Consider the following 25,952-nt stretch of genomic DNA (forward strand, 5'->3'; position numbering starts at 1 on the left):
TCTTAGTGTCTTTAATTTACTTTATGCCTAACAAACTTCACTAAATTAACTGGTATGCAAACTACTTGAAGATGATTTTTAATATGATTATTTAAGAACAAGAATCTCTGAATGTAACTTGACAACAGTTTAACCATATTTGTATCAATTGTTTGGATCATAAAGTAAAAAGAACATACTGAATGCAGCTGAGCTTTGGAAGGAACGGTGACTTGGCTTTGCCAAAATGTCACTGAAAACAAGGAAATTGTTTTGATCTATCCTGAACTTCAAAACAACTTTAAAATCACAACAGGACATGGTAGGCTTGAAGTTTCAGCATTCATTCAGCTTCAGCACATTGTTGCTGGTCTTGGGAATTGAAGCTTTAAAATTAACAGCAAGACCATTACTTTTAATCTAGTTGATTCAATACAGTAATACGATATTCACTCATGTGACACACCTTATTTCAGTGGGGACTTTAAAAGCAACACATGATATTGAAGGTTCAAATGGAGCCAACATACATACAAAAGATCATATTTTGCTTCCATCCCTGCAATGGTGAGCTATACTTCACCACCACCACCACCCCCCGAATTTGTTAATGCTAAACTAAATGTAGTTCATTGCAATTCATGCAGGACTGTTGCAGTGGTACTTTTGCAAGATTTGCAATAGAAAGACAGTTACAATGAGGAGGTTTTCAGTGTGACATTTATAAAACTGGAGCTTAATCTTATAAAACTGACCAGTAATATCTACTTATAGGCTTTCTTTATGGTCTCCAAAATATGACTTTCTGAAACACAGTAATATTTACAAATCCAGTAGTATAGCTTTCTTGAGCAGTTTCTCAGGACTTAAAGTGACCTCCCATTAATACATTTTAGGAACAAAATTTATTAAATTCAGATCCATCTCAATTTTCTAGAGTAAACATCTTACCCCTTCTTCTCAAGCAACAATTTTTTTATAGTGTCAGTTGTAACTGTTACGTTCTGACCCTGATTTTGATGCAAGCCCATCCTTCTCAGCTTCTCAAATACTGTGGGATTCTAGCAAAATCAAGTACGACTGCAGGCTATCGAATTTTTATCATGATATTAGTATTCTTACATTGAAGGGAGTGACATGTCTCCAACTAGGCAGAATTGTAGCTGTTCTATCATCACATACCTGCTTACTCGCCTACTCTCTCTTCCACAATATCTTTTTTCGTCCTCATGTTAACATTCCTGACACGGACAAAATCACCTCTGCCTATGATCAGTGAGAATCCATCATCTCCGTGTAGTCATTGACCCTGGAGCTGATGTGACCAATAGAGCCTTTACAAAACCAGGGAAGAACTGTTTGGAAATCTCACAGTTTATGTGAAGTTTTTGTTTATTTGGATGGCTACGCCATAGGAATAGGACAGAAAACCTCAACCCACGTGATTATTTAGATCCTTTTTACAGTACTTAAGGCTTCCACAAGATGAAAGCTAGGATCGAAAAAGTGGGAGGCTAAGCAGAACCCTGAGATATTCTTTTGTACATCTGCTCTTGTAATACAATCAGAGGATATTATCGACTGTTAAATTGCTTGTCTTCTGTATATTCAGTGTATGTTATGATGAAGATGTCATGTTACCAATCAAAACAATCTCTTTGCAGAGCTGCACTGGGGAAGTCCAGTGCAGAGTATGAGCAAAGGCATTTTCACCTGTTTATAGGAAAAAAGTACAGGGAGAGATTGGTGTGCAGGTAAGTAATGTAGCCCATTAGTGCATATTGGAGACACACACAAACAGTGGAGTATGCAATGAACTTTCTCGAGTTGAAAACTATTTTTAATTTAAAATAGACATTTTGCATTTTTAAAATATTTCCAAACATTATTGGATCTTCATATTTCTAAGGGGATTTTTTCTCTTTTTTTCTTATGGTCTCAAAATGAACTAAGTTAAAGGGCTTTTACCACTTTGAACTTTTTTTCTTTCACCACTTTATTCCTTTTAGAAGTCAAACAGAATAGCAAGAAGAAAATTGAAAGTGGGAAATAAAACATAAATGCAGTTAATTCTGTTACAACCCAGGTGATGAAAAAAGTTATCGTTGCGAAGTGTTGATCTTTGATTAAAAACAAATATTTTGAAGAAGGAAAAAGGTTCTTTTCCAATAACAGGGTGGGGGGAAAACAGAGACTGAACGACCACTTCACAAACCCACTTCATTTATTCTAATTTGGAAGTACTGGTACAATAGAAAATTTTTTCCAAGTGTTCAGTTTACACATACCCTAGGGTTGATGATGGTTCTACAGAAAGATTTCTTGGTTGAAGCATGATAGCAGTAACCTCTAACTAGAAGAATTTGGGAGTCTAGTGGCCTTGATGGGTATTAAACTAGATGTGTCTCGTTTAAATCCTTGGGCTGTTTTTAATTTGAATTTGCTTGGGGTTTGCAGTGAGATTTATATTTGCAAAAAGTAGAATGCTTCCTTGCCTTTGGAACAGAATGCCAGAGGAAACTTCTCTTTGCCTCTGCTCCTGTGCTTCGGGGCTGGAAGGCAAAATAATTAGTTCCACACAACTAGGAATAAATCACCCAGGTTGAAACATGATAGTCCCTGACAACTGGTATTGTTGGAAAAAAAAAGATTGCAGTAAATCATTATTGATGAGAAAATTGGTATGCAGACCAGATGATTCCAGTGTATGTATGTGTACCTTTACAGTAAGCTTAGTGTTGCTAACTTATCCATAGATTGCTCTCTTTACCCTGCAAAATAAATATATATGGCAAGAATAAAGATTTTTAATAATCTAATAATAGGTTTGGAGATTTTTTATTTTTCCTTTTTAGAAATTTTGTGGAGTAATATATATTACTTAGGTTTGTGGAACGTTTCAGAGCAAACTTATCATTTTCCAAATATTTGAAGACTAAACAGTGCTGGCTCACTCCTTGACCCTTTATGTTTTCCAGAAGGCTTTGAGATTCCATTGTGATTTATTTTGTCTTTTGTTGGGAAGAAAAGAAAGAACCTGGTTTGGTTATCTGTTTGTTTTCTATCCATTAGTTAAGAATTTCTTCAGAATTACTTTGGGGGGCTGGGTAGGAAAAAAGGATCGTAAAACAAATATGGCATCCATTATGTATTCTCTTTCCAAAAGATTCTGAAACTACTTGCAAAGGACATCATAGCAAAATTCTTCATTAAGTAACTATATGAGCACTAATATATACACTATTCTTTGCTTTCTTCTTCAGATTATATAATTTTGGAGACCTATAGTTTAGTTGTTATTTGTTACAGTAGTGCAGGTTTGGGAGAAAAATGGAATAAAAGCAATTGTTTTATTGTTGATCGTGATTTCTTAAGGAAATTTTGCATCTATTATTATGCAAATGTTTCAGTTTTGACACATTGTCCCAGTTCAAGTTTTATGTAGTTTAAGGCACGTCCTTGTTTGGGGACTATCAACTATCTGACTCTGCAAAAGGCACAACTGTTAAGTAGCTTTTGGGGTTTTTTTTTCATAGTTCCTTGCTAGTAGTGTGATTTGGAACATTTCAGTGTTACTTGCTGCTTCCTGGAGGATAACAAAAAAAATCATTCACTACTCCAGACTGCAAAGCATGAATGTAGACTGAAAGAACAGACAGGTTCACGCTTTTTATACATTACATTTTTTTTTACACACAGGAGAGCGCAGCTGTAACGGGAAGATGCGGCAGTCGTACATAGTGCTGTCATACAGCTGTTGTCTTACTCTGGTCACAGTAAACAGTGTTACTGAAACATGAAAACGCATGCTGTGCTTGTGCAAATGCTTGTGCTGCTCTGGCAAGCATCTTAATATATGCTGAAGCTGAATTATGTAGCTGTCTCTCGTGGACAGTTTGCTCACAGCAGAAAGTCACCCTGCACTATCCCCTCTTCAGCCAGCTGGAGCCTTTGCCAGAGTGTTTCGCCTCCAGAAGTAAACACCAGTCTAAGAATAGCTCAGCCTTCTTTGTAGTATATTTTCATGGTCGGCTGTCTAAACAGCCAGTCCGTCTAGACGGCTGACAACGCTGAAAGCTCCTCAGGTCAAAAGCAGCCACGTAGGCTGCTCTCGGGGATGTTATTTTCCCGGGAGCTGTACGCCTGGGCGCCAGGAGAACTTTTCAGTCAGAACGAGTGGGGTTCTTTCTGAAGCTCCATGGCCTGCAAGCGTATGCTAATAAGGTATTAAATAATAGATGTGAGTGTATAAAGAAGGAATTTTCAATTTTTACAGTTATTTCTGACTCACATGATATGTCACCAGTTATGGTCTTTTGATCCTCTTTAAAACTTGTTTTGTAGTGTCATTTGTGTTGTGCTCAGATTTAAATTTTAAGCATAACTTGGAGGTCTAATACTTTTTTCTAGTAGAAACTAGCGAGAAAGATAAACCAAAACCAATTGCAGTCCATTTTTGTAAAAGCAACAACAAAAAAACCTTACACAGTTCTTCTGCTATCAGTAATATATAGGTTGTGTACAAAGCTGGATTGTAAGTTTACATGTGTTTGTTTAAGAGAAATGAAAAAAAAAACTGTTATGGAGAATCTTATACCAGGAGAGTCCTTCCATAGCTGTGGGTTGCAGAGGAACATTAGCAAGGAGTTCCCTGAATTAGGTTGTTCTTCCTCCTAGCTTCCACTTTTAACACATCTGACATTATTTGTGACTACTGTTCAGCCTCTTGCAAAATGTTTTACATTTGTCGTTATGGATCCAGACCGTTTGCTAAAACTATGTTCCAGAGGTAATTTTAATAGAGATAGCAAAGTAGTAGCAGGTGTGTCTAACTAGAGATTTGCTCTATAATCACAGCAGCTCAGTTCTTCCAGGGTTGAAGAGTAAAACCTGGGGATAGTTGCTGTATTCCCACTAGCCGAGAAGCTGCTAACTGCTGTTTGACAGGTGAAGCAAAAAGGCTAGTAATGGTTTCCAAAAGTTTACTAAATACTGGACTGGATAGCCTTTGCGGTTGTCTTGTTACGTTATTCCTTACAAATGTCTTTAAAAAAATATCTTGCTGCAAGTGTTTTGGAGATGGGTACCTTACCTGCTACATGTCGTTCACCACTTCATGATGCACATTTGCTGATGCAAGAAGACCTTGTCAGCAACACCACCACAAAGGAAGCAGCTGAGAAATCTGTACCCAGTTTAATCCTTTGCTGATAAATTTGTTTTCGACAGGTTGTCATAATGATAATGTGTCTGTTTCTTGTGATGTGTATGTATGCATAAAATGGGTTTAGCATTAGGCCTTCTCAGTCTGTCAAAAAATATATTCAGAACTCATAAATTGATCAAATTCTACACCTGCAGAAAACAAGGCTGATGTATTTTCTACCCAGGGAATGACACTTTGTGTTAGTCCATCACATAGCAAACCACCATGTAAAATGAAGCAGCAACATGCCAGAACAGAAAAGAATATGACAGTACTGAAGGAAATACTTAAAATAATACTTCGTCACAGCTTCTTAACTATCAAGTGCCTTTTTTGGTTTACATATGCAATAATGTTTTTCTCAGCTGTCTTCCTATCATATTATTAATACATCGATCATCCTTCAGTCACATAGGGCCCAACACCCTCAGAAGTTAGGAATAATACCCTTTCTTTATGTTGTTCTTGTAAACACATTTTAGACTTTATTGCTCTGAATGCTTACCCTATTATTGGAAAGGTTACTGATTCCTTGTTAATATTCGATGGTTTTGCTTGCATTGCTTGGTGTTTTGATGTAGGATTATAGGAACTAGGCTCTTGCCTACTTCCTTGGCTTTAAGAATATTTTAAAGGGTTTAATGTACTCCTAAGATGATTTTGGATGGTTTTGCTTGCTATTTTCTTAAAATTTACTCCTCCTCTTTCAGATTGAAAATCTTCAAGAACAGTTAAGAGACAAGGAGAAGCAAATGAGCAGCTTAAAGGATCGAGTGAAATCCTTGCAGGCTGACACCACAAATACTGACACTGCCTTGACCACGCTGGAAGAAGCCCTGGCAGAAAAAGTGAGTGTGGAAGGCCGAAGTCCCTTCCTTCGAAAGGTCCATCCGCTAATAACCTCTCTTTTCCTGGGCTCTGCTGCGCAGAAGACATCTGTAACGCAGTGGCACAGTGACATCCATCCTTTGTCCCCGACAGCCGGGCGCTGCGGTGGCAGCCCGGGCGCGTCCCTCGCTAGAGGGCACTGCAGGATCCGCGGAGCCGGCGCGGGGCACCGCCGCTGCGCCCCGGGGGGGCGGAGGGACGCGGCGGTAGGGCTGAGCCTCGGGGGCTTGCTCCTGCCCTGAGCTACCTACCCGCGTTTTGTGCGAAAGGAATTGGCTGTTCTCACCTAGCCGTCTTTTTACACGGTGCATCTTTGGCACGATTGGGGGACGCCTTGCGTTTCAGCTGTGGATTCTTCTGCTCTTTTCCTTTTCTTCTTCTTTTTTTTTTTTCTCCTAAGTCTGGCTAATATCTTATTTCATTTTATCTTCTCTGCTCAGGTATTTTAATAAGCAATGATTTTTTTAAAGTTTTGCTGCGTGAAATTGAGTTTTAGTTCCCAATATTGAATTAAAATATTTGTCCTGATGTAGCTGTGCATCAGTCTTACTTTATTTGCAGCTTTATTTTTCTCATCCTGTTTTTGGTTTTTTGTTGGTTTTTTTTTATGCTTGGCCAGTTCGCAGGAGATAGCAGACTGAGGGAACTGCCTTCTCTATTTTGTTTTGGTGGGGCAAATTTTTGGAATTACTGGATATTTTTTTCTTGATTCCTGGAGAACCAGGGTTACAGCTCCTTTAGTCTGTCAGATTCTGTAAATGTAAAGTTATGGTAAAGCTTTCCCTGAGATTGGAGAATTCACTTGCATCCCTTCAGCTTCCAGGATAACCAAAGTTCCATTGATGTGTGGTATACAAAAAAGTTGTTTTGTTGCCTTTTCTTACTGCACATTGATCCTGGTGTCACATATGCATTACACCTCTTCCTCTCTGAAGGGAACTTAACTCTACATTTTGAAAAAACAAGATTTAAATAAGGAATCAATGTGTAATGTATCCTGGTCTTGGTCAATTTTGATTATCAGAACCAGATAAATCGTGTTGCATTGTAACAGTACCGTGAACTTTCAGAGATACAGAAAGCCTGGTATTTCTTAGCAATGAATCCATAGATTTCTCAAGTTTCCTCCTTCTTGAGGATCTGTTTTACAACCATAAAGAAAAGAAAATGGCAATATCCTACACTACTCCTCCTTGTCTACGGTGTGTAAGAAGTGTTGCGATAAGAAGTCTCAGAAGTTGAACTGACTAAGAGGGATTTTCTTCACAGAGTGCTTTCTTTTGTCAGGAAAGGACCATTGAGCGCTTAAAGGAGACACGTGACAGAGATGAACGAGAAAAACAGGAAGAGATCGACAACTACAAAAAAGACATTAAAGACCTGAAAGAGAAAGTCAGCATTTTACAAGGAGATCTCACAGAGAAAGAGGTTTACCAGCACAATAAATCTGTTGTCATAGAATTGTTTGTTGTATATGTATGTGTTATATTTCAGATGAAGAGAAGTGTTCCTTTATGGTAATGGTCCTTCAACAAGTTTATCTAGTAAAATATATTGTTTGAGAAATCTTCAAAGCATAAATATTTCAGAACCACCTTTTCATGGATAGCACACGGGCCCCTTATTTGCAGCAGTTAATCGTATTAGTAGTGGATGACCGATGGTCAATGATAGCATTTACTGGAGCTGTGCTTATAGACAACTGAAGGCAGAGAGCAAGCTTGTTCCTGGCTAAATGTAGGGAGTAAAGGGCAGAGCTTGATCAAAGCTATGGGTGCCAAAAGCACGCAGATAATGTTTTTTCTTTTATGCAGACAAGACAGCTAGTTCTTTTGACTCTGAAGAGTCCTTTTGTGACAGTTAAGTTGGTTGTTGGTAATGAGCCAGTTGGCTAGACAAATCAACCTAATTATATTAGAGAAATATAAACATTCTCTTTTCCTCTCTTGGAATTGTAAGATTCAAGTCTACTTACAATCTTTTTTCAAAACTCAATCAAAGTAAAACGATACAAAAAATATGCGCCTAGGAAGTGCTAAGATTTTGTCTATGTGAAAGTCAATATCTGACAGAAAAAAAACCAACCCAAAAATGGCTCAGAAAAGAAGAAGTTGGGTTGTCTTTTGGAGATAGATAGCATGAATCAGTTTCACTTCATAGCAGTTGTATACAGAAAAGCTTTGAACACTCAGTTTTAGATACCATGGCCAAATTGGTCAACCGCATATGATTTTTAAATGTGATTTTAATTAAGACTATTGTTTCTTAAATGTGACAGTCAATGAAGCACTAGTTCCAGTTTACAAAATCTTCCATCTTTAAAAATGATTTTTAAGTTAATTTAGACAAGGTTTTCTTTTGATCCTGAAAACCTGAATTAAATCAAGCTGTCTTAAGTTAGTGGCGTGAACATCCTGACAAAATATCTTGTTCTAAGTTGGATCCTGAACATAGTGTGAAGTGATAAGAAGAAAATAAAGACAAAAAAGAAACTAGGTATTGCAGATAAAGAATATTTACCGGGTAGTTATTTTACATCTTTTATTTCAGACGTCCTTACTGGATCTGAAGGAACATGCTTCATCCTTAGCTTCATCAGGACTGAAGAAAGATTCAAGACTGAAGACGCTGGAAATTGCATTGGAACAGAAAAAGGAAGAATGTTTGAAGATGGAAACTCAATTGAAGAAGGTAATCTTACTTCATAGTTATGTATGTGGCATAAGCATTCAGCATTAGACAAATTGGCCATGTCTACACAGAAAACTTTGGGTCTTAAGTTTGAATTCTGTGAGTTGCTTTTCAGTAAGTACTGTGAAGTTGTGTCCGTGCAAACCGTATTACAAGCTAAGCCCATCAGAAAGTAACTTTCTGACACTGCTGCTAATTTTGGACTTCATTTACATGCAATAACAGTGCTGTTGACTTTTTTTTTTTAACAGGCACTAGGACTTAAAGACTTAGTCTGCTTCAGTACAGTTTGTAGCAGTAATTGTACCATTAAACTGGTGTAACAGCTAAAAATTTAACAGCTAAATATTTCACATATCAATTATCAATGCACGTAGGTGTTAGTGTGATAAATTCAGATGCCCGTAGGCATGCATAAAAACAAATGAAAAGAATATATCATCAGTGAAGTGTGTGATCTTTTGTTTTAATTTCATTGCCAGTCATAGCTGATACATTGGTGCGAGTTTGCTGCTCAGAAGAGTAATACTCTATTACAAGCAAGCTAATTTATTTGAACAGAATCTTTGGGTTACGTTTGCGTTGCCAGCCTTCTTTATTTTAGCTGTGAGTCACATGAATACTGCAGTGTTTAGAGGAACTTTGATTTAACTTTTTGATTTTAAAAGATCAGGTGATAAAGAAGCACAAAACACGCTAACTGAAATAATTCTATTTATAATGCTTCTGTTTATAAAAGTAGAACAAGGCCAAAGGCAAAACAATTTTTTGAAGACATTTAAGTCTTGGGTTGTGGAGTTCTAGCTGTTTCTTTACATCTGCCCAAGAAAAGGAGGAGTGCCTGTGCTGTAGTTTGGAACTCTGTCTTAGTTCCTCAAATGAATGTGAGATCAAATTTTGAGTCATCAGTTAAGACTTATTTAGGATTTTTATTGTGTGGGTGCAAGGTGGGTGTTAATGCACATTAGAATTTTGTGTAAGTGAAACTCCATATACACATATCTAGACCCATGTTTGCCTTTTTTAATTCTATTACACAAAGTAAACAGTTCTGTTATTCGGCATCAACAAAGTGCAATAGAAAGAAAAGATAGTTGTGCACATTTAATCACTCTCACAGACTGTTTTCAGTGTACCATAGAGTGGGTGAGTAGAAGTCCTGAAGGACCCTTTCACTTGAATTCTCTGTCATTAATCGCAGTTTCACCCTTTGTCAGTGTGATCCTGATAATGAGTTGAGGAATATATTGTAGCTACGATTTGCTGATTTAGCAGAGATTTTTTTTTAGCAATTGGGAGGAAAAGGGAGCTTATAAGAAAGATGGGGACAAACTTTTTAGTAGGGCCTGTTGTGATAGGACAAGGGGCAATCTCTTTAAACTAAAAGATGGTAGATTTAGACTAGATATAAGGAAGAAATCTTTTATGATGAGGGTGGTGAAACACTGGAACAAGTTGCCCAGAGAGGTGGTCGATGCCCCATGCCTGGAAACATTCAAGGTTGGGTTGGACGGGGCTCTGAGCAACCTGATCTAGTTGAAGATGTCCCTTCTTATTACAGGCAGGTTGGACTAGATGACCTTTAAAGGTCCTTTCCAACCCAAACTATTCTATGATTAATTATGATAGATAATTCAGCTCTAATGTAAAGCTTCCAAAAACAGAGGTTTACACATTTGCATTGTTAACCATTGCGAATAACTGGCACAATCAACCTTAAAACTAATGGCTACACAAGAGCATTAGTTTAAAATCTAATTAGAGGTTTATTGTGTTGAGTTTTATTACATTACCTTAGTGTTGTTTTGCATAAGACACATGTAGGACACACTTTCTTGTGTAGCTCTTAACAGCAAATGGCAAAAAGGTTTTCCTTTTAGGTTGTTTCCCTTACAGTTTGAACAGAGATGAGTCTAATACCAATCTTGTTTCCTTTGCCTCTTATTTCCACTGATCAGTTTGAGTACTTTCAGTTAAGTCTATTAACCTTAGAAGTTAAGAAGCTGACAAAAGAGACTGAATCGGACTACTGTTAAGCCATTAGATAAAAAAGATTTGGGCAGTCCTTGGAAAAAAACTCTTGCTAATCTCTAAACACTGGGCCTTTGAGAAATCATGAACAGTGCAAGCTTCCACCTTTTCTGTAAAAGGCATTTAATTTGCACTTAAATGAAATCATATTAACCAAGTGGAGTGTGGGGGTGCTGAAAAGTTGCCGATACTATTTTTCTTTCCATGTAAGCAGTCTCCAGTGTCTTACTCTAGGTGACCACTTCTCATTGTTATTGTTCTTCTTCTTACTAATGACTGTTTTATATTGATCCCTGTCTCAGCAAATAAAACTGCAGTGTTTTTCATGTTTGAGGTTGGGTTTTTTTAATAATGATACTATGGTTATGCAAATCTATGTGCTTAATGTTCTAATTAGTCTGCTGTCATTGCTTGTATGCTCAATTGTCAGCCTGCTGCTAGCAGGAGATACTGTGGAAGACTCTGAATGCTGAAAGCAAGCCATAAATCCCTGTTGAGTTTACATGGCCTGGTGTCCTGCCTTAAGTAGTCTCCTTTTGTGCTGAGATGGACTCATTAGAGGGAAATCACGCACAGGGGGTTCTCCCCCTGTTTTTCGGTGAAGTGGTTTATATGCTCTGTGGCTTCCCTTCCCCCCCCGCCCCCCCTTAGGAAACTCCTTTTTTCAAAATTCTCATTTAATGTAATAGTTTTATAGTGAAAAATTTTTCTTCTCTTTGTTTTTCTTCAGGACACACTCTTCCTAGATTTTTGTGCCTTGTCTTTCCCAGACAATATGCTTTGTTTCATTTTGTTTTTCTAATCTGGGAGACACCAACTAGTATTAGAATTTGTTCCAGCAAAGATGAGTGGATTTTTGTCTGTCTTCATTTCCAGTGCATAATTTTTCTCCCTATAGAGGTTTTTCTTATTTGAAAGGGATCAAGGTTAGAGAAAAGAAAGAGTCCAAAACCATATGTTAACAAACTTCCTCTTGGTGCAGTTCTAGGAACTTTTCATCATAAAATGTTAGCAGTGATTCCCTGCCAGGAAAATACCTCTAGATTCAACAAACTCACTCAGAGGATGTGTTTTTTTCTGCTGTGGTGTTCTTCTTTCAAGTTCAGGAGGATAGTATCTTTCAAAAGAGAGGAAAAAAATGACTGAACAAAGTGTTGTCCCAAACATCCCAAGATTAAGCTCGGTTAGTCTAATAAAGGCTCTGGTGCTTTTTATTTTTGTGAACGTGGATTTCCTGCCACAACTGAAAATATTATTGATAATATTGGTAGATGAGGTAGGAATACTATTTTTTTTGTTCTCAGCTGATGACTTGTTTTTTTCAAAGAAGGGACGATAAATGATGTATTCAGCAAAGCAACTGTTCTGGGTTACCCCCAGCCGGCACCTAGAACCACACAGCCATTTGCTCACTCCAGTTGCAATGGGGGAGAGAATCGGAAAAAAAAAGTGAGGAAAAATTCGTGAGTTGAGATAAAGACAGTTTAATAAGTAGAGCAAAAGCTGCACATGCAAGCAAAGCAAAACAAGGAATTCATTCACTGCTTCCCATCAGCAGGTGGGTGTTCAGCCATCTCCAGAAAAGGAGGGCCCCATCACGTGTAATGGTTACTTGGGAAGACAAATGCCGTAACTCCGAATGTCCGCCCCTTCCTTCTTCTTACCCCAACTTTATATGCTGAGCATGACATCACGTGGTATGGAATAGCACTTGGGTCAGTTGGGGTCAGCTGTCCCAGCTGTGTCCCCTCCCAGCTTCTTGTGCACCCCCAGCCTACTTGCTGGTGGGGCAATATAAAGAGCAGGAAAGACCTTGACTGCCAGGCAACAATTAAAAACATCAATGCCCTGTCAAAAGTATTTCTCATCCCAAATCCAAAAACATAGCACCAGCTGCTAGTAAAAAGTTAACTCTATCCCAAATGAAACCACGACAGCAACCGAGAAAGAAAAATGCTGCTAGGGAAATCAGGATGTCTTGTAAAAATAAAAGTAAAAAATCAGCAATTATGTTCAGTGTTCAAATAGTGCCCGTTACTGAATTAGTTTTCTAAAGCATTAAGCTGTCTTGTAATTGGCGTAAGTGAAGCACTAGAAGTCCTGCGCAGCCTGTAAAACTGTAATCTGTAAACCCAAACAAAGGACTATGTTAAGTATTTGACGACTGGACAAAACTGTTAAACTGAGAAATTAAGATCAAGTTTGGAGCTTGCACAAGGGTGACTCTCCATATGTCTCATGTTTCAAAAGCTGGTTAGTAATACATGCTAAAACCACAAAATAAGATTCTGTCATCTTAGTAAATTAATGTTGCAGCTATTATTTTAAATTCTTTTCTTGTTGCATCTTTTCTTTTTCTCTCTCGCACTATCCCCAATTTTCCCCATCTTTTCCTATCTTCTTTCTCCCTTTAGCACCCTGAAGTATTATTGAGTCATCCATCCAAGCCAGTAAGTTCCCTGGCAAACTGAGAGGCTATTGCCAACCCCATTTAGTGTTCTGTGTTGCATATGTATTCACCTGTGCTTTTATGTTTGGGCCAACACAGAGTATATTGGTGAATTAATTTAGTTGTGGGTATAGATGATATGGATACAAACAAAATGCTATTCTATGTCTGACCAGTCACACTCAAAGAAAGCCTTCTAAGATGTTTTTGCTTTCTGCCTGCATTGGTCTAACTTGATTTTCGTTTTGACAGCTTAGTATCGTGCCAATGTGTTTGTTTCCCTTTGCTGTAGTTGCGTGAACTGTCCTGTAGCTTTTCTTTTATCTCCGTTGTCTGTGCACTTTGAGAGCAAGAATGTAGAATTTCCATGCAAATGAAGCTTCTTGCGTGAAAGTATTCTGTAACACCATGTACAGCAGCGCATTAGAAATAATAATTAAGTTACAGCAAGTAAAAGAATGCTTAAAAACTTGTGTAACCATTAAGCTCACTGGTACTATGTCAGCTTAATTTTGGATCCTATTACCAACCTTTTGTTTGGTGTCAAAGAGCACTCCTTTCAAGGAGTGTTTGTATAATAATGTCTTGACACTGTAAATTACGTAATCCAAGGTGGTTTTCATCAGAGATTTCTTTTGTGACTGTGTACATCAAAAATTGTGTTAGGAAACTTTCAGAAAGCTGGTATCTGTGTTACTCTTGACAATGTTTAGAGTAAATGTAGCTGTGTATCCTGACAATCATTGTCTGAAGGTCAGAGAATTCCTGGTGCTTCTGTAGTTCAGCTTTCGCAACATCCTGAATTATAAATTATTTTAATAGAGCAGCTAATACAATGCATTTATGGGAATAGATTTGGGGAGAGCTGCATGTGCAATAGGGGAAAGTATTTTGTTAGGACTATCAGAAATGACAATGAATAGTTTACTAAGGCATAAAAACGTCTACACTGCATTTTGAGTTTTTTATTATATGTAAAAACATTTATTAATAAATATTCTAAGGTATTTGGTGCACAAAGATTAGAAAAAAATTGCATATTTTTCTTAAAGGATATAAGGTTAGTGGATATGGCATTTGAAGGATTTAATTATTTAGTATTTCACCATAGAATGTTTTTTCCCCAAAGGTATTGTGTGTTCAGGTATGAAAAGGAGACTCAAGATTTTTCTGGTAAATTGATACATTCCTCCACTTTAAAATAATTTGCCAGCCTCCTATCCTGTAGATTACAATGGTACAGTCTGTTACTAAACTTGTTTAATGCATCCTATTAAATAGATTCTTTTATCAATTGTTCATGGTTTTGCAAAACCTTTTAGCTGAAGTTTCTTACATTGTGTGATTCAGTCTGAGATTTTGGTTTTGTGTCTTTTTGAAAGAAACTTTCAGCCATAACCTTACTGTTTTCAAGAACGAAATATAGAAATATGTTGATTTTAATTGTTTTTTAACACTAGTAATTTTTTATTAAAAGATTTGGTCCTTGTAACAGATGTTTTTGATGCCCTTGTTTAAATCCACCTAAATTGGCTAAAGTTTAAATGCATTGTCTATTTATACTTGCTCAGTAGAGAGATTTAGCAATGAAACTTCCCAAAGATTCCACCTGCACTGGTTATACCCCATCCTGGAGAGAGAGGAAGACCTTCCCATTGTCTCCATCACCACAGCCTCTTCTAGGTCAGGTCATTTGAGCAGGCAGCAGCAATGCTAATGTGGTGGGTTGACCTTGGCTGGACACCAAGTGCCCATCAAGCCGCTCTAGCACTCCCCTCCTCAGCGGGATAGGGGAAAGAAAATATAATGAAAGCCTCATGGGTTGAGATAAGGACAGGGAGATCACTCACCAATTACCATCACAGGCATAACAGACTTAACTCTGGGAAATTAATTTAGTTTATTGCCAATCAAGTCAGACCAGGGTAATAAGAAATAAAAAACAAATCTTAAAACACATTTCCCCAACCCCTCCCTTCTTCCTGGGCTCAGCTTCACTCACAATTTCTCTACCTCCTCCTCCCAAGTGGTGCAGGGGACATGGAAGGGGGGTTGCAGTCAGCTCATCACGTGTTGTCTCTGCTGCTCCTTCCTTCTCACTCTCTTCCCCTGCTCCAACGTCTCCCTCCTGCGGGAGATAGTCCTCCATGAACTTCTCTGACGTGAGTCCTTCCCACAGGTTGCAGTTCTTCGTGAACTGCTACAGTGTGGGTCCTTTCCATGAGGTGCAGTCCTTCAGGAACAGACTGCTCCAGCATGGGTCCCCTGTGGGGTGACAAGTCCTGCCAGCAAACCTGCTCCAGCATGGGCTTCTCTCTCCCTGGGTCCACAGGTCCTGCCAGGGGCCTGCTCCAGCATGGGCTCTCCATGGGGTCACAGCCTCCTTTTGGTGCATTCACCTTCTCCGGCGTGGGGTCCTCCACAGGCTGCAGGTGGATATCTGCTCCACTGTTAACGTCCATGGGCTGCAGCGGGACACCCTGCCTCACCATAGTCTTCACCATGGGCTGCAGGGGAATCTCTGCTCCGGCACCTGGAGCACCTCCTCCCCCTTCTTCTTCACTGACCTTGGTGTCTGCAAAGTTGTTGCTCTCACATATCCTCACTCCTCTCCTCCAGCTGCCGTTGCACAGCAATTTTTCCCATGCTTAAATATGTTATCACAGAGGCACTACCAGCGTCACTGATGGGCTCAGCTTTGTCCAGTGGCGGGTTTGTCTTGGAGCTGGCTGGCATTGGCTCTGTTGGACATGGGAGGAAACTTCTGGCGTCTTCTCATGGAAGCCACCATGAGCTGTAGCCCCATGACCACCAAAACCTTGCCACGCAAACCCAATACAGCTACATAGACTGTTCACCAGATTCCATGGTGATTCCAAGCAGCTCCTTGATACAAATACAGCAGAAGCAAGAATCAGCATCTTGGTGTGCAGAACAGATCAGGACAAATAATCTGTTAGGATTGGAAGCCAGTACTAAAAGTTAGCCACTGGGAGAAGGACAACAGGTTGGATTTTGCTCGGCGAATGAGTAGATAGGATTACCAGCAAAATTGTTCTGAACCTTGGACTCGGGGAAGACACGGTATGAGGTAGAGGTTACATATGGGCAGAAGACATGCGACTACAGGTGCTATTTCATAGAGCTAACCGTGCAAAAAAAGCCCCCAAACCTGAAAAAAAATGGTAGGAAAAGGATGAGGAGAACTGGTAGAATAGCGGAATCTGCCTAGATAAGAGGAGTGGAATTTGAACTTGGCTAAATAATGTTGATAAAAGGTTGGGGAAATGAGATACAGTGCAAAAGGATTGTACTTGGTGCAAATAGGCAGGAGAGTTTGTGCCCATGACAGTGAGTTCTCTACGAAATCTTTAATAGCATGCAAAATTTCTGAGACTCCCCATTACTCTAAAGTCAGAAAAAACAAAATGTGGGCAGAAACTGTGTGATTTATTCCCCAGTATGATACAGCCAACTTAGAGGATAAGGTACAAGACGCGGTGTGGTAGCTTTTAAAGTTCCAGTGCTGTTGATGGTTCGTGACAATGTCAGCATTGTCTCATGCAGTGGAAGGTTGGAGGGGTTTTCCCCCTGATTTTCTTACACCTAAAAAATTAAACTTACTTACTCTTCCCCTCCCAGAAACCTTGTTAAGATAACATTCATTTTGAAAAATTAAATATCTAAAAGCTAGGAAACGGCCAATGCAACATTGTGTGGCCTTTCTCATTTTTCATAGTGAGGTAGTTAATAATATTTTATAACTAAATTATTGTCTGCCAGGCTCTTGCAGTCTTCAGTATTGTGTGAAAAATGCTCAAAGAATGAGCCAAAGTTGTGTAAGGAAGATGATAATCATCTAGAGAAATTAGATGATAAATTATTTCTTTTAATAGTAGGAAAGCATTAAGAAAATAAGGCAGTATATTTTTGCATCTCAGTTTTTCACCTGCACAAGTATAATAATGCATCCTCATCACCCACTGGTGGTGCTGAGAAGTGAAGTTGGTTACTGTTTGTCAAGAATAGCCTACAGTTGTGATAAGTACGATAGAAAGAAAATAGGGAATTTTTTTTTTTAGTGTCATTTGTGTAATTTAGAGTAATTGAGGCATAGAGCCATACCTGAATATCAAAGAATAAATACAGAATATCTGCTCATTACTTGAGTAATTCCCTTCTGTGCATTGAATGAAGCACTGTTTCTGTAAACTTGTAGCCTGTGGCCAGGTGAGTAAATCCTGGTTCAGAGAAGGCATGGCTATGGGGGTGAAGTACACTCACAAAGACAGCTGTCATCTGGGCGTATCCCTCCTGTCTTTGTACCCATTTTGTGTTGGTCGAAATTCCAATCAGAGCAAACTGTTGATGTTTAATAATGCCAATGGGAACGCATATCTTTCTGCAGAGATCATTTTTTTCAGGAATGGGTTTTCCTGAGGTATCTTTCTCTTATTTAGACTTTCAGCCTTCTGTATTAAACGATTCCAACCAAATACTTTCTTATTCAATGTCAAAAATATACAGTCCCATTAACAGAGACTAGCCATTTGAAAGACTTTGTCAATAATGAGTTAACAAACATCTCTTTGAGACAGACTCAAGTTTTTCTGTTACATAGTATATCACAGAGTTCTCTGAGCTTCCAGTGCAGCCCTTTTGAAAAGCTGTTACAGCACATGGTGTTTAGAGCGTTGGAACTAAAGGAGGAGCAAGTCTGGTTGTTTTTCAAATTTATAACTTTGTTGAAACTAATAAAGACATGATAGAAGACAGCGCATGCATTTTATCACTTGAATTGCTGCCTTCACAATAGGAAAAATAAAGAAAATGGTTGTATGTGTGTGTCTTTTGCAGTAAATAGTCATAATATATTTTTGTATTTGTGTGTGCATTTACTATTTTTAGGAGATGTGAGGCACACTTGGAGGTAGGAGGGTGGATTAAAAAGGGATTTCAGATCCTTGGGAACTTCTACTTTGTGGCCAGACGTTCTTGGCAACAGTTGTACGTGAAATGTTAAACTGAATTTGCTGTCTCAATTCATAGGTAAAAGTAGAAAGTGTTTGCTGTGAATTATTTGCTGTTTGATTTAGTTAATCTTTTAGGAATATTGATTTGGAATCTTAGTCATAATGTTTGGAATTTTTACTTACATTTTAGAACTTTTAAAGTAGATCTGTGCTATTGTTTTCTTCCCTGCCTCTGGCACACTTTAAACTGTGTAAGATCACCTTTCCTCTTAGTAAAGACTTTTTTGGCACAAGAAATACCAACTTAGAAAATTCTTTTAGAAGTGTCTTGTCATTTTCTCCTTTCCGTCCGTAAATAGTGGTTATTTCTGTGAAACATTGGTTATCTTTGTTTTAGTTGTAGAAGTTGGCTTTGTCATCTGATTTTCTGTGGAAGCAATAGAAGTTATAGTACATTTATTTGAGGAACAATCACTCTTTCTTTTATTCTTTAGGTACCTGAAGCACTCAGGCCATCACTTACCACATTCCAGATGGGAAATGATGGCTATGAGCAAAAAAGCAGAAAGATGTTAAACCACCTCTTCGTTTATAGTCACTCTTAAGAACTTTAAGAGCATATCCAGAGTAGTACGCTTAAACTATTCTCAGTCCAGAAGCACTTAGAATTTGAACTTAAATTCACACTGGCAAAGATTAATACTGACCAGATGAGCTTTGCTAATAAAAACGTAGCTTAAGAAGGTGCTGCTTTCTAGCTAAAATGTGACTCTGTTTCTCATGCAGATCAATGCAGAATCAAACATGCAAGTCTGTGCACTTGAAAGTAGCTTAAGTTCACCTTTTTGACTCCACACTGGCACAGACATGGAGAGCTAATGACAGGGTCAGTAATAACAGTTAAGAGGTTTAAAATAGCCTGTAGTAAGGTAAACTCAATGGCCTGTGTAGACTTACCTTTTCTTATTTCTCATTTGTCAGAGGAGAAAGAGCCATGTTCCCTTCACCCTAGGCAAGCTGCTTTTTCAATTTATTCAATTTTTTATCATACTTTTATACATTTTCATGTTTGTTTCTAACTATGTTAAGAGGTTGCAGATTTAGGAATACTGTCTCAGGCAGCAATGAAAGTTGGACCTATTAAAATGCACTTCTTATAGTCAATATAGCAGAGACTGTCTTAGTGCATTTCTCACTTTATATGTCCATTCTATTTTGAAAATTAAATTACTGCCTTATTTCAGAATTTTTGTACACCTTTGGTGGGCAGGGGAAGTTGTATGTGGTTGGGGTTTTTTTACTGTAAATATAGGAATTCGTTATTTGTGTTTAACTTTCTTTTTCGGTTAAAAAAAAAATACTGCTGAATTATTTCACACAATGTTGCATTGGGAAGGTAGCCAATTTCTTCTGTTCCAGATCTTGATGCGAGTTTGTGGGAAACCTCTAAATGCATTGGTTTTCTTTCCTATACAATAAATGAATCCAGTAGGATTTTAGATATGGTCATGTAACACGTATTTTGTACATAACCCACAAAATGGACCAAAGTCACTCAGTCAGTAACTCACAACGCAGGAAGTGGTCTCCAGTTTACACCATATCACATAACGTTCTCTTTGTGTTAGGTGAAAGTATCCATACTTATGTGCATTATATACAAATAACATGTGTTACATGTCTTAACTAATAATTTATGTCGTGTAAATAGCCCTTTCGTTCTATAAGAACCAGACACACTGACTTGTTGGCTAATTTTCTAAAAAAGAAAATTTATTTCCTCTTCTCAGTAGTGTCTCTTGGGTTGTTGTGGAGATGCTTTTATTAGTGCAGAGTAACATAAATCAGCACTGGCCTGACAGTAGAATTGCATTAGGTCTTATAACTTATTTTGAATTAGAGAGTTTAGTAATCCAGGCTAACAGCCTAGCTTTGCTTGTTTTAAAAAAAGTTTCTTGATTATCTGACTATGTATTTTGGATGACTTTAAAGAGCCTGGAGGAGTATTTGTTAAAACAAACAATTTGAGATGTTGGAAACATACCTAAATCCAGTACAGAAGAATTCAGGCTCTGTGTCTGGTGAAAACCAGACTTGACTCTGTACATAGTCTCTCTTAGGAGAATATAGATGTCCCCCACCAAATTTATAGATGCCTCCAAAAAACAGATTCCCAGTTTCTGCAACAGTATTAGAGAGGGAAGGATGGAGTTTCTGTTTGAAATTTAGGTCTAGTTGAAAACAAAATGAAATCAAATATTTCAGATTTCCTGCAGGCTGGGAATCCCAATAAGGCATTTCAGGAACACCCACTGACACTCTCCTTCGAAAGCAGAGTATGTTCCCTGATGCTTGCAGCTGTTCATGGCACCAACATGCCTAACAGTCTCATTGCTGCAATGTCCTCCTGGAGTCTGCATTATCTTGGCAACATGTTATTTAGACTTCCACTTGCCTTAGAGAGTCCTTTCCAAGAGTTTATAATTCAAAATGTTTATGGGGCAGTAAGGAATCTGGAAGCATAGACAGTCCTACCTCCAAAAGGCGTCTCAAAGCTTCCAGGCTCACCAGGGATGCACCTGGAGCTGGGTCTCAGTCAGAAGCAGGATTTTCAGACTTTACAGCTCAGTGACAGAGAAGCAGCAGAGCTTGACTTGAAAGTCTCTCAGAAGTGGGGAGCCTTTTAAGTCTTCCTACACACATTGCCTCGGGAAAGGGTTCTGTTCTTCCAGGATCTATGGTTGTTGGGTACTCCTGCTGAGACCTGCCTGGGAGACCTGGGGATTGCCAGTCCCAGGGAATTCCATTCTAGGATAAAATACTGTGCAGGTTATCCAACTTTCTGGAATTCCCGCTAAAAAAAAAAAAAAGTAAACCAAAACAGTTTAGCATCAGCCCACAGTCAGGCTGCTGCAGGGCCAAGGCCCTGGAATATGAAGCGTTCCAGTATTTGGACAACCGAGATCCATCCCATGGTCATAGTCCCAGTGAAGACAGGCATCAAGGCCTTCTTCAGTCCTGGAATATTCTGCTCTGAGATTCTCCTGGATTTCACTAGAATGTGGCCTTGGCTTTAACAGAGCTAATTGAAAACAAGAGATTTCAAGGCAAGAATGTTGGGGTCAATGAATGGATATTTTCCTCCAGTCTCATTTTACTGAATAACTAAACAGATTTAGCCAAGTGCATTTTTGCTGTTATTTGGTTTCTTGGAAGCAGCAGCTTCTAACCCGGAGGTTTATGCTGCTGCAGTTCTGTCCAATTACCTTTAAAAGCAGCAGAGTCCTATACGATTGGATTTAGACTTACTGTGCTTTGGAGCAGAACATTGGCAGCTTGTAAAACAACCTTACACAGCTGCACACAGGGGGTGATGAAAGTCTGTAGTCTTATTTTCTGTTGTACTTTTGTTTCAGAGAAGAGAAAGGCCTTGAGTTTGCAGGCAATCTTGGTTGGCGGAATAGCTTCACCAAACCTGCTGTTCACTAAAGCAAATTTAAGCAATTCTGAGATAGCTTTAATTAATACAGCAATAGCAGTTGAAGATCCAAGAGCAGGACAGGGGGCGAATGAAAAGATAGTCCTTGGTCTGCTGGTTTAAACTCCAGCATAAATATTGCCTTTTCTTTGTCTCTAATATGCTTGGGAACTGTTGAATTAATTTTACTAATAAGTTAACAAAGCAAGCCATTAAAAACTAAAAAGCTCTTAATTGAGGTCATTTTATCCTCAGTCCTCTGATGCTTTTTGTCCTCATAGCTTGATTTAAAAAAAACTTATTACCTAGATAACTAGGTGAAGATATTTTCAGTAGGTAGCCATACTCATTTTAGTCCTAGTCATTATGGCTTAGATAACTAGTGAGGACTTCAGTACATCAGCACCATCTGTGCAAATCTATCTGACACTTTGCATAAAGATGTAGTTATTGAAGGCTATTAACCCATGATCTGTTTTTCTAGATTACTTAGGTTAAAAATACCTCAGATAACTAATTCTACAGTCGTATCACTGTTTCAGAAGTGTGTTTTAGGAATTTTTATACCCACTCACGCTTACTTTGCTTTTTCTTTCCTTTCAAAGAAGTTTAGCTTTTTTCATACTTCTTTCTTATGTCGATTCTGTTTCAAATTAAAAAATCACTGAAATTTATTTTGGACTGAATTAAAAAAATTAAATTTGTTTCTGAATTTTTCTCTTCCTAGAAAGTATTTCCCCATACTTAAAGGTAGCATATGCACTATATATTTATTTCTGTGTAATAATTAATCTTGCTATTTTGAAATAGATATCTAGATAGCATTTTGCAGTCATCATAGTATCTGTAAATATGTATGTGCGAATAAAGTGGTTTTTCTTGAACCTTTTTCTTACAGGCTCATGAGGCAACACTGGAGGCTAGGGCGAGCCCCGAGCTGAGTGACCGTATGCAGCAGCTGGAAAGGGAGGTAACACGGTATCGGGAAGAATCTAGCAAGGCTCAAGCTGAAGTGGATCGCCTTCTTGAAATCTTGAAAGAGATGGAAAATGAGAAGAATGACAAGGACAAGAAGATAGCAGAACTGGAGAGGTGAGAATGGTATAAAGTTACTATAGGAGCAAAAGAGCTGATTGAAGTTAGAGATAACTTAGTCTTTTTCTTGTCTTAAAAATCTTAGAATGCCTGTTTTGGGAAAGTCTGTTTAGAGTTTTTCTGCCTCAGGCCTTTATTTTGGTAGATTGTAAGCAAAAAGGTGTCTTACTGTGTGCTTTCATTACCTGGCTGCTCAAAAATAGGGCTTGTATAGGTGGAACTAGAAGGGTAGATAGAGGTGTAAGGGAATGGAGATGGTATGAAAAGTTACCAGCGCTACAGTATGTTTGGAGAACAATCTGTTCTCATGATTTAAGAAATTCCTCGGGCATGGTTCTCCAAAAAACAAATGAGAAAAATGACTCTGAAGCGCTTGTGATACTAGTGACTCAGGTTCTTTGGACAAGTGGCATTGAAAATCTTTGTACAGGTAGGGACACAGGTAAACTCTGGCTCATGTGAAGCGAGTGAACAGATTTGCTTTTGTCCAAACAAAATGTGATTCAGCACTTCCCAGCATTTTCGATCTTTCTGTTGGAGCCAGGGTGCTCAGATATTTTTCCTAGACTTTAATGTCTCAAACAAAAATTATAATTTATTACGATTCCATGACATTTGTATCACAATTATGAATAGTAGATCTTGGGAAAGACCTGAAACAGATTCTGTTTTCTGTCAGTTTCTCACCTTACAGTGGGTCAAGAGGGAGTTTCTAGGCAGTAATACCTGTTTGGGGTTGGGTTTTTTTACTTTATGATTTGCAGTGAGGAACCACTAGCTTGGAACAGCAAAATGGAAATTTGATTATTCCCATTTGCCTTGTAACAAAATAGACTTTCTAATATCTATCCTATCACTATTTAATTGGCCTGCATTTAATGTCAGGAAGATTAGGGGAACTGAGTAGAGGACGTTTCGGGTTCTGCGTGATGGCAAGGTTATCGTTCATTGGCTTGATGATAGTCAAATTATGGGCCTCTCTGAATGATTTCAAAAACTCTTTTCTAAGAAGTCCATTCTTTTTTCCTTCAAAGTGACAGACCTCTGAAACAGTTCAACTTGTCAGTTGGGTTTCTTCTCTCTTTGTAATTGTAAGCAACATCCTGTTAGCTTTCTTTAAGATGTTATTTTATTTAACCAAATTTTCTATACCTATGGTGTAAGCTTGAGTACCCAAAAGTGAGGATACATCCTTTTTAACTGTCTTTCCCTTTTTTTCTAAGTGATATAACTTTCAGCCCATTGATAATATGATGTATTAAGCAGACCATTCAGGCAATAGGTTGATAGAGTAGGTGTGTTAAGTATAGACATGAAAAAGCTAAATAGCAGTTACAAGTCATATTTGGGTGATTTTTTTCAGTCCCTTAGAGGTGCCCATCTTGGATGTGAAGTTTACCATGTCATCATCTTAGGGTATGCAAGTTGACTAGGGAACAGGGTATAAGCAACAAAATCTATTAAAAGTAACGTATGGGGAGGAAATATTTTCATAGTGCCTTAATTATTTCTGTGTGCAGAAGTAATTACTGTTTAGGAAAAGCAAGTCAGAAATATTCATCGTTCCTTAACCTGATTCCTGGAGGAGATCGGAATGGCAGGAAGAGAATTTTCTTATGCACAGTTTTAATGCAATTCTGATTTTTTTAATTACATTAGCATTCAGAAATTCTAATCAAGATCGGGACTTGCAGTGTCTAAGACTGAATAAACACATATAAGTAGCCTGTAATCAAAAGAGTTTATAGTCTACAAAGCAAAAACAACAAAGAGGAGAAATGAAGATGGGCCTCCTTCTCTTTTACAGATAAAAGCATTGGCACACAGTCTTCAAAGACTTAGAAAGGAAATTTTTCTTTGAAAAGATGCAGTTCCAGAGATCTGCAAAGCGGTTATCGTTTTTCATGTTATAGTGGTAGTTTCTTGCTGTTTTAGTCACAGACCAAACTCTTACTATATCAATGAAAGCATAAACTCCCCAAATGACTGGACATCATTCTATAACAATTTGGTGAATACTTTGACTATTCAGGGCTATCCATTCCTTCTTACCAGCTGATTTTTGCTCTCTTAAAAAAATAGAGTGGTCCTCTTTTTAACTTGTTGTCTTTTCTACTAGTACTGAGAGAAAATAGAATATTTCTTTTATTTCTAGTAATTAGAATAGGTATTTCAGCTATGTCAAAGAAAACACTACTTCTGTTATCATGATATTGCCAGCAGCTGTGTAAATCAAGGGGGAAAAAAAATCTAAGAATATTCATGTTCTCTAACTGCTGCAAGTGGAAATGGGAAACGTCGTCAAGATCTAGAGACCTGTTAGTGGGGTGAATTAGCAAAGTATCAACATCTGAAATGATTTATCATGTGGCACTGTGATATAATCTCAGCACTGGAGAAAAACAAACAACGTTTCAGATACTTTGTAGTGAGGTTTTGACTAGTAATTTCTCTCTTTCTGAATAATTGTTGAACTTTTTATTTGGCCTTAATTGTTTTCAACTGCTCCCCCAAGCCTCTGTTCTTTAGACACTTGCTTTCTCCTTGGAAGTTTTTACACAAAGCGGAGTTTTTCATGCCTATGAAATGTATAGATCGGTCCTGGTTTTATCTACTATCCTTGTTTATAAATTATTCTTTTGTGGCTGAACTGATATATCCATGCATATTACATTGATGTTTTAGAGGTAGAGTCTTGGTTTCCTGAAAAGAATGGACAATTTCATCTTGTAAAAGTCCTTCTTAAACTGTGGTCCATGCAGAGCAAGCTAGAAATTATCTTGACTTCTAATGCTTCTACAGCTGTTCAGACTCTGCTGTGCAAAGAAGAACCCTAGTGCTTCCAGAAGCATTTATCAGCAAGCGAAAAAGGGAATATTGCTGTGCTTATCAGAAACCGCTATTATTCCATGTAGAGCAAGATGACAAGAAATAAGTCACTTTCAGAGAATATCTATACTAACAAAAATGGGATTTTTTCAAAAGTGAGAGTCTCTCCCTGGAGCTTTTCCTTATGCTAGTTATATGTGACAACTAGACCTTACGTCGTCAGGAGAAGAGAAATAGTAACACGGTTTCATCCATAGAAGAGAAGAAATGAGTCATCTATTAGGGAGGTATGTATAGGGGAACAGAGAAGGAGAAAAGATAGGAGAGGAAGAT

General features: G+C 38.1%; 1 protein-coding gene across 1 annotated transcript in view; it reads left to right on the plus strand.

Annotated features, from left to right (window-relative positions):
* The window catches only part of ERC1 (ELKS/RAB6-interacting/CAST family member 1), a 303,616-nt gene that overhangs the window by 108,610 nt on the left and 169,054 nt on the right, over positions 1-25,952 (plus strand). The window contains exons 9-12 of the mRNA XM_009879628.1: positions 5,896-6,033; positions 7,361-7,501; positions 8,624-8,764; positions 22,594-22,787. Of these exons, the coding sequence (XP_009877930.1) occupies positions 5,896-6,033; positions 7,361-7,501; positions 8,624-8,764; positions 22,594-22,787 (614 nt within the window). The remainder of the gene's footprint in view (positions 1-5,895; positions 6,034-7,360; positions 7,502-8,623; positions 8,765-22,593; positions 22,788-25,952) is intronic.

Source organism: Charadrius vociferus, unplaced genomic scaffold (genome assembly GCF_000708025.1).
Source record: "Charadrius vociferus isolate BGI_N301 unplaced genomic scaffold, ASM70802v2 scaffold90, whole genome shotgun sequence".
Taxonomy (NCBI): domain Eukaryota; kingdom Metazoa; phylum Chordata; class Aves; order Charadriiformes; family Charadriidae; genus Charadrius; species Charadrius vociferus.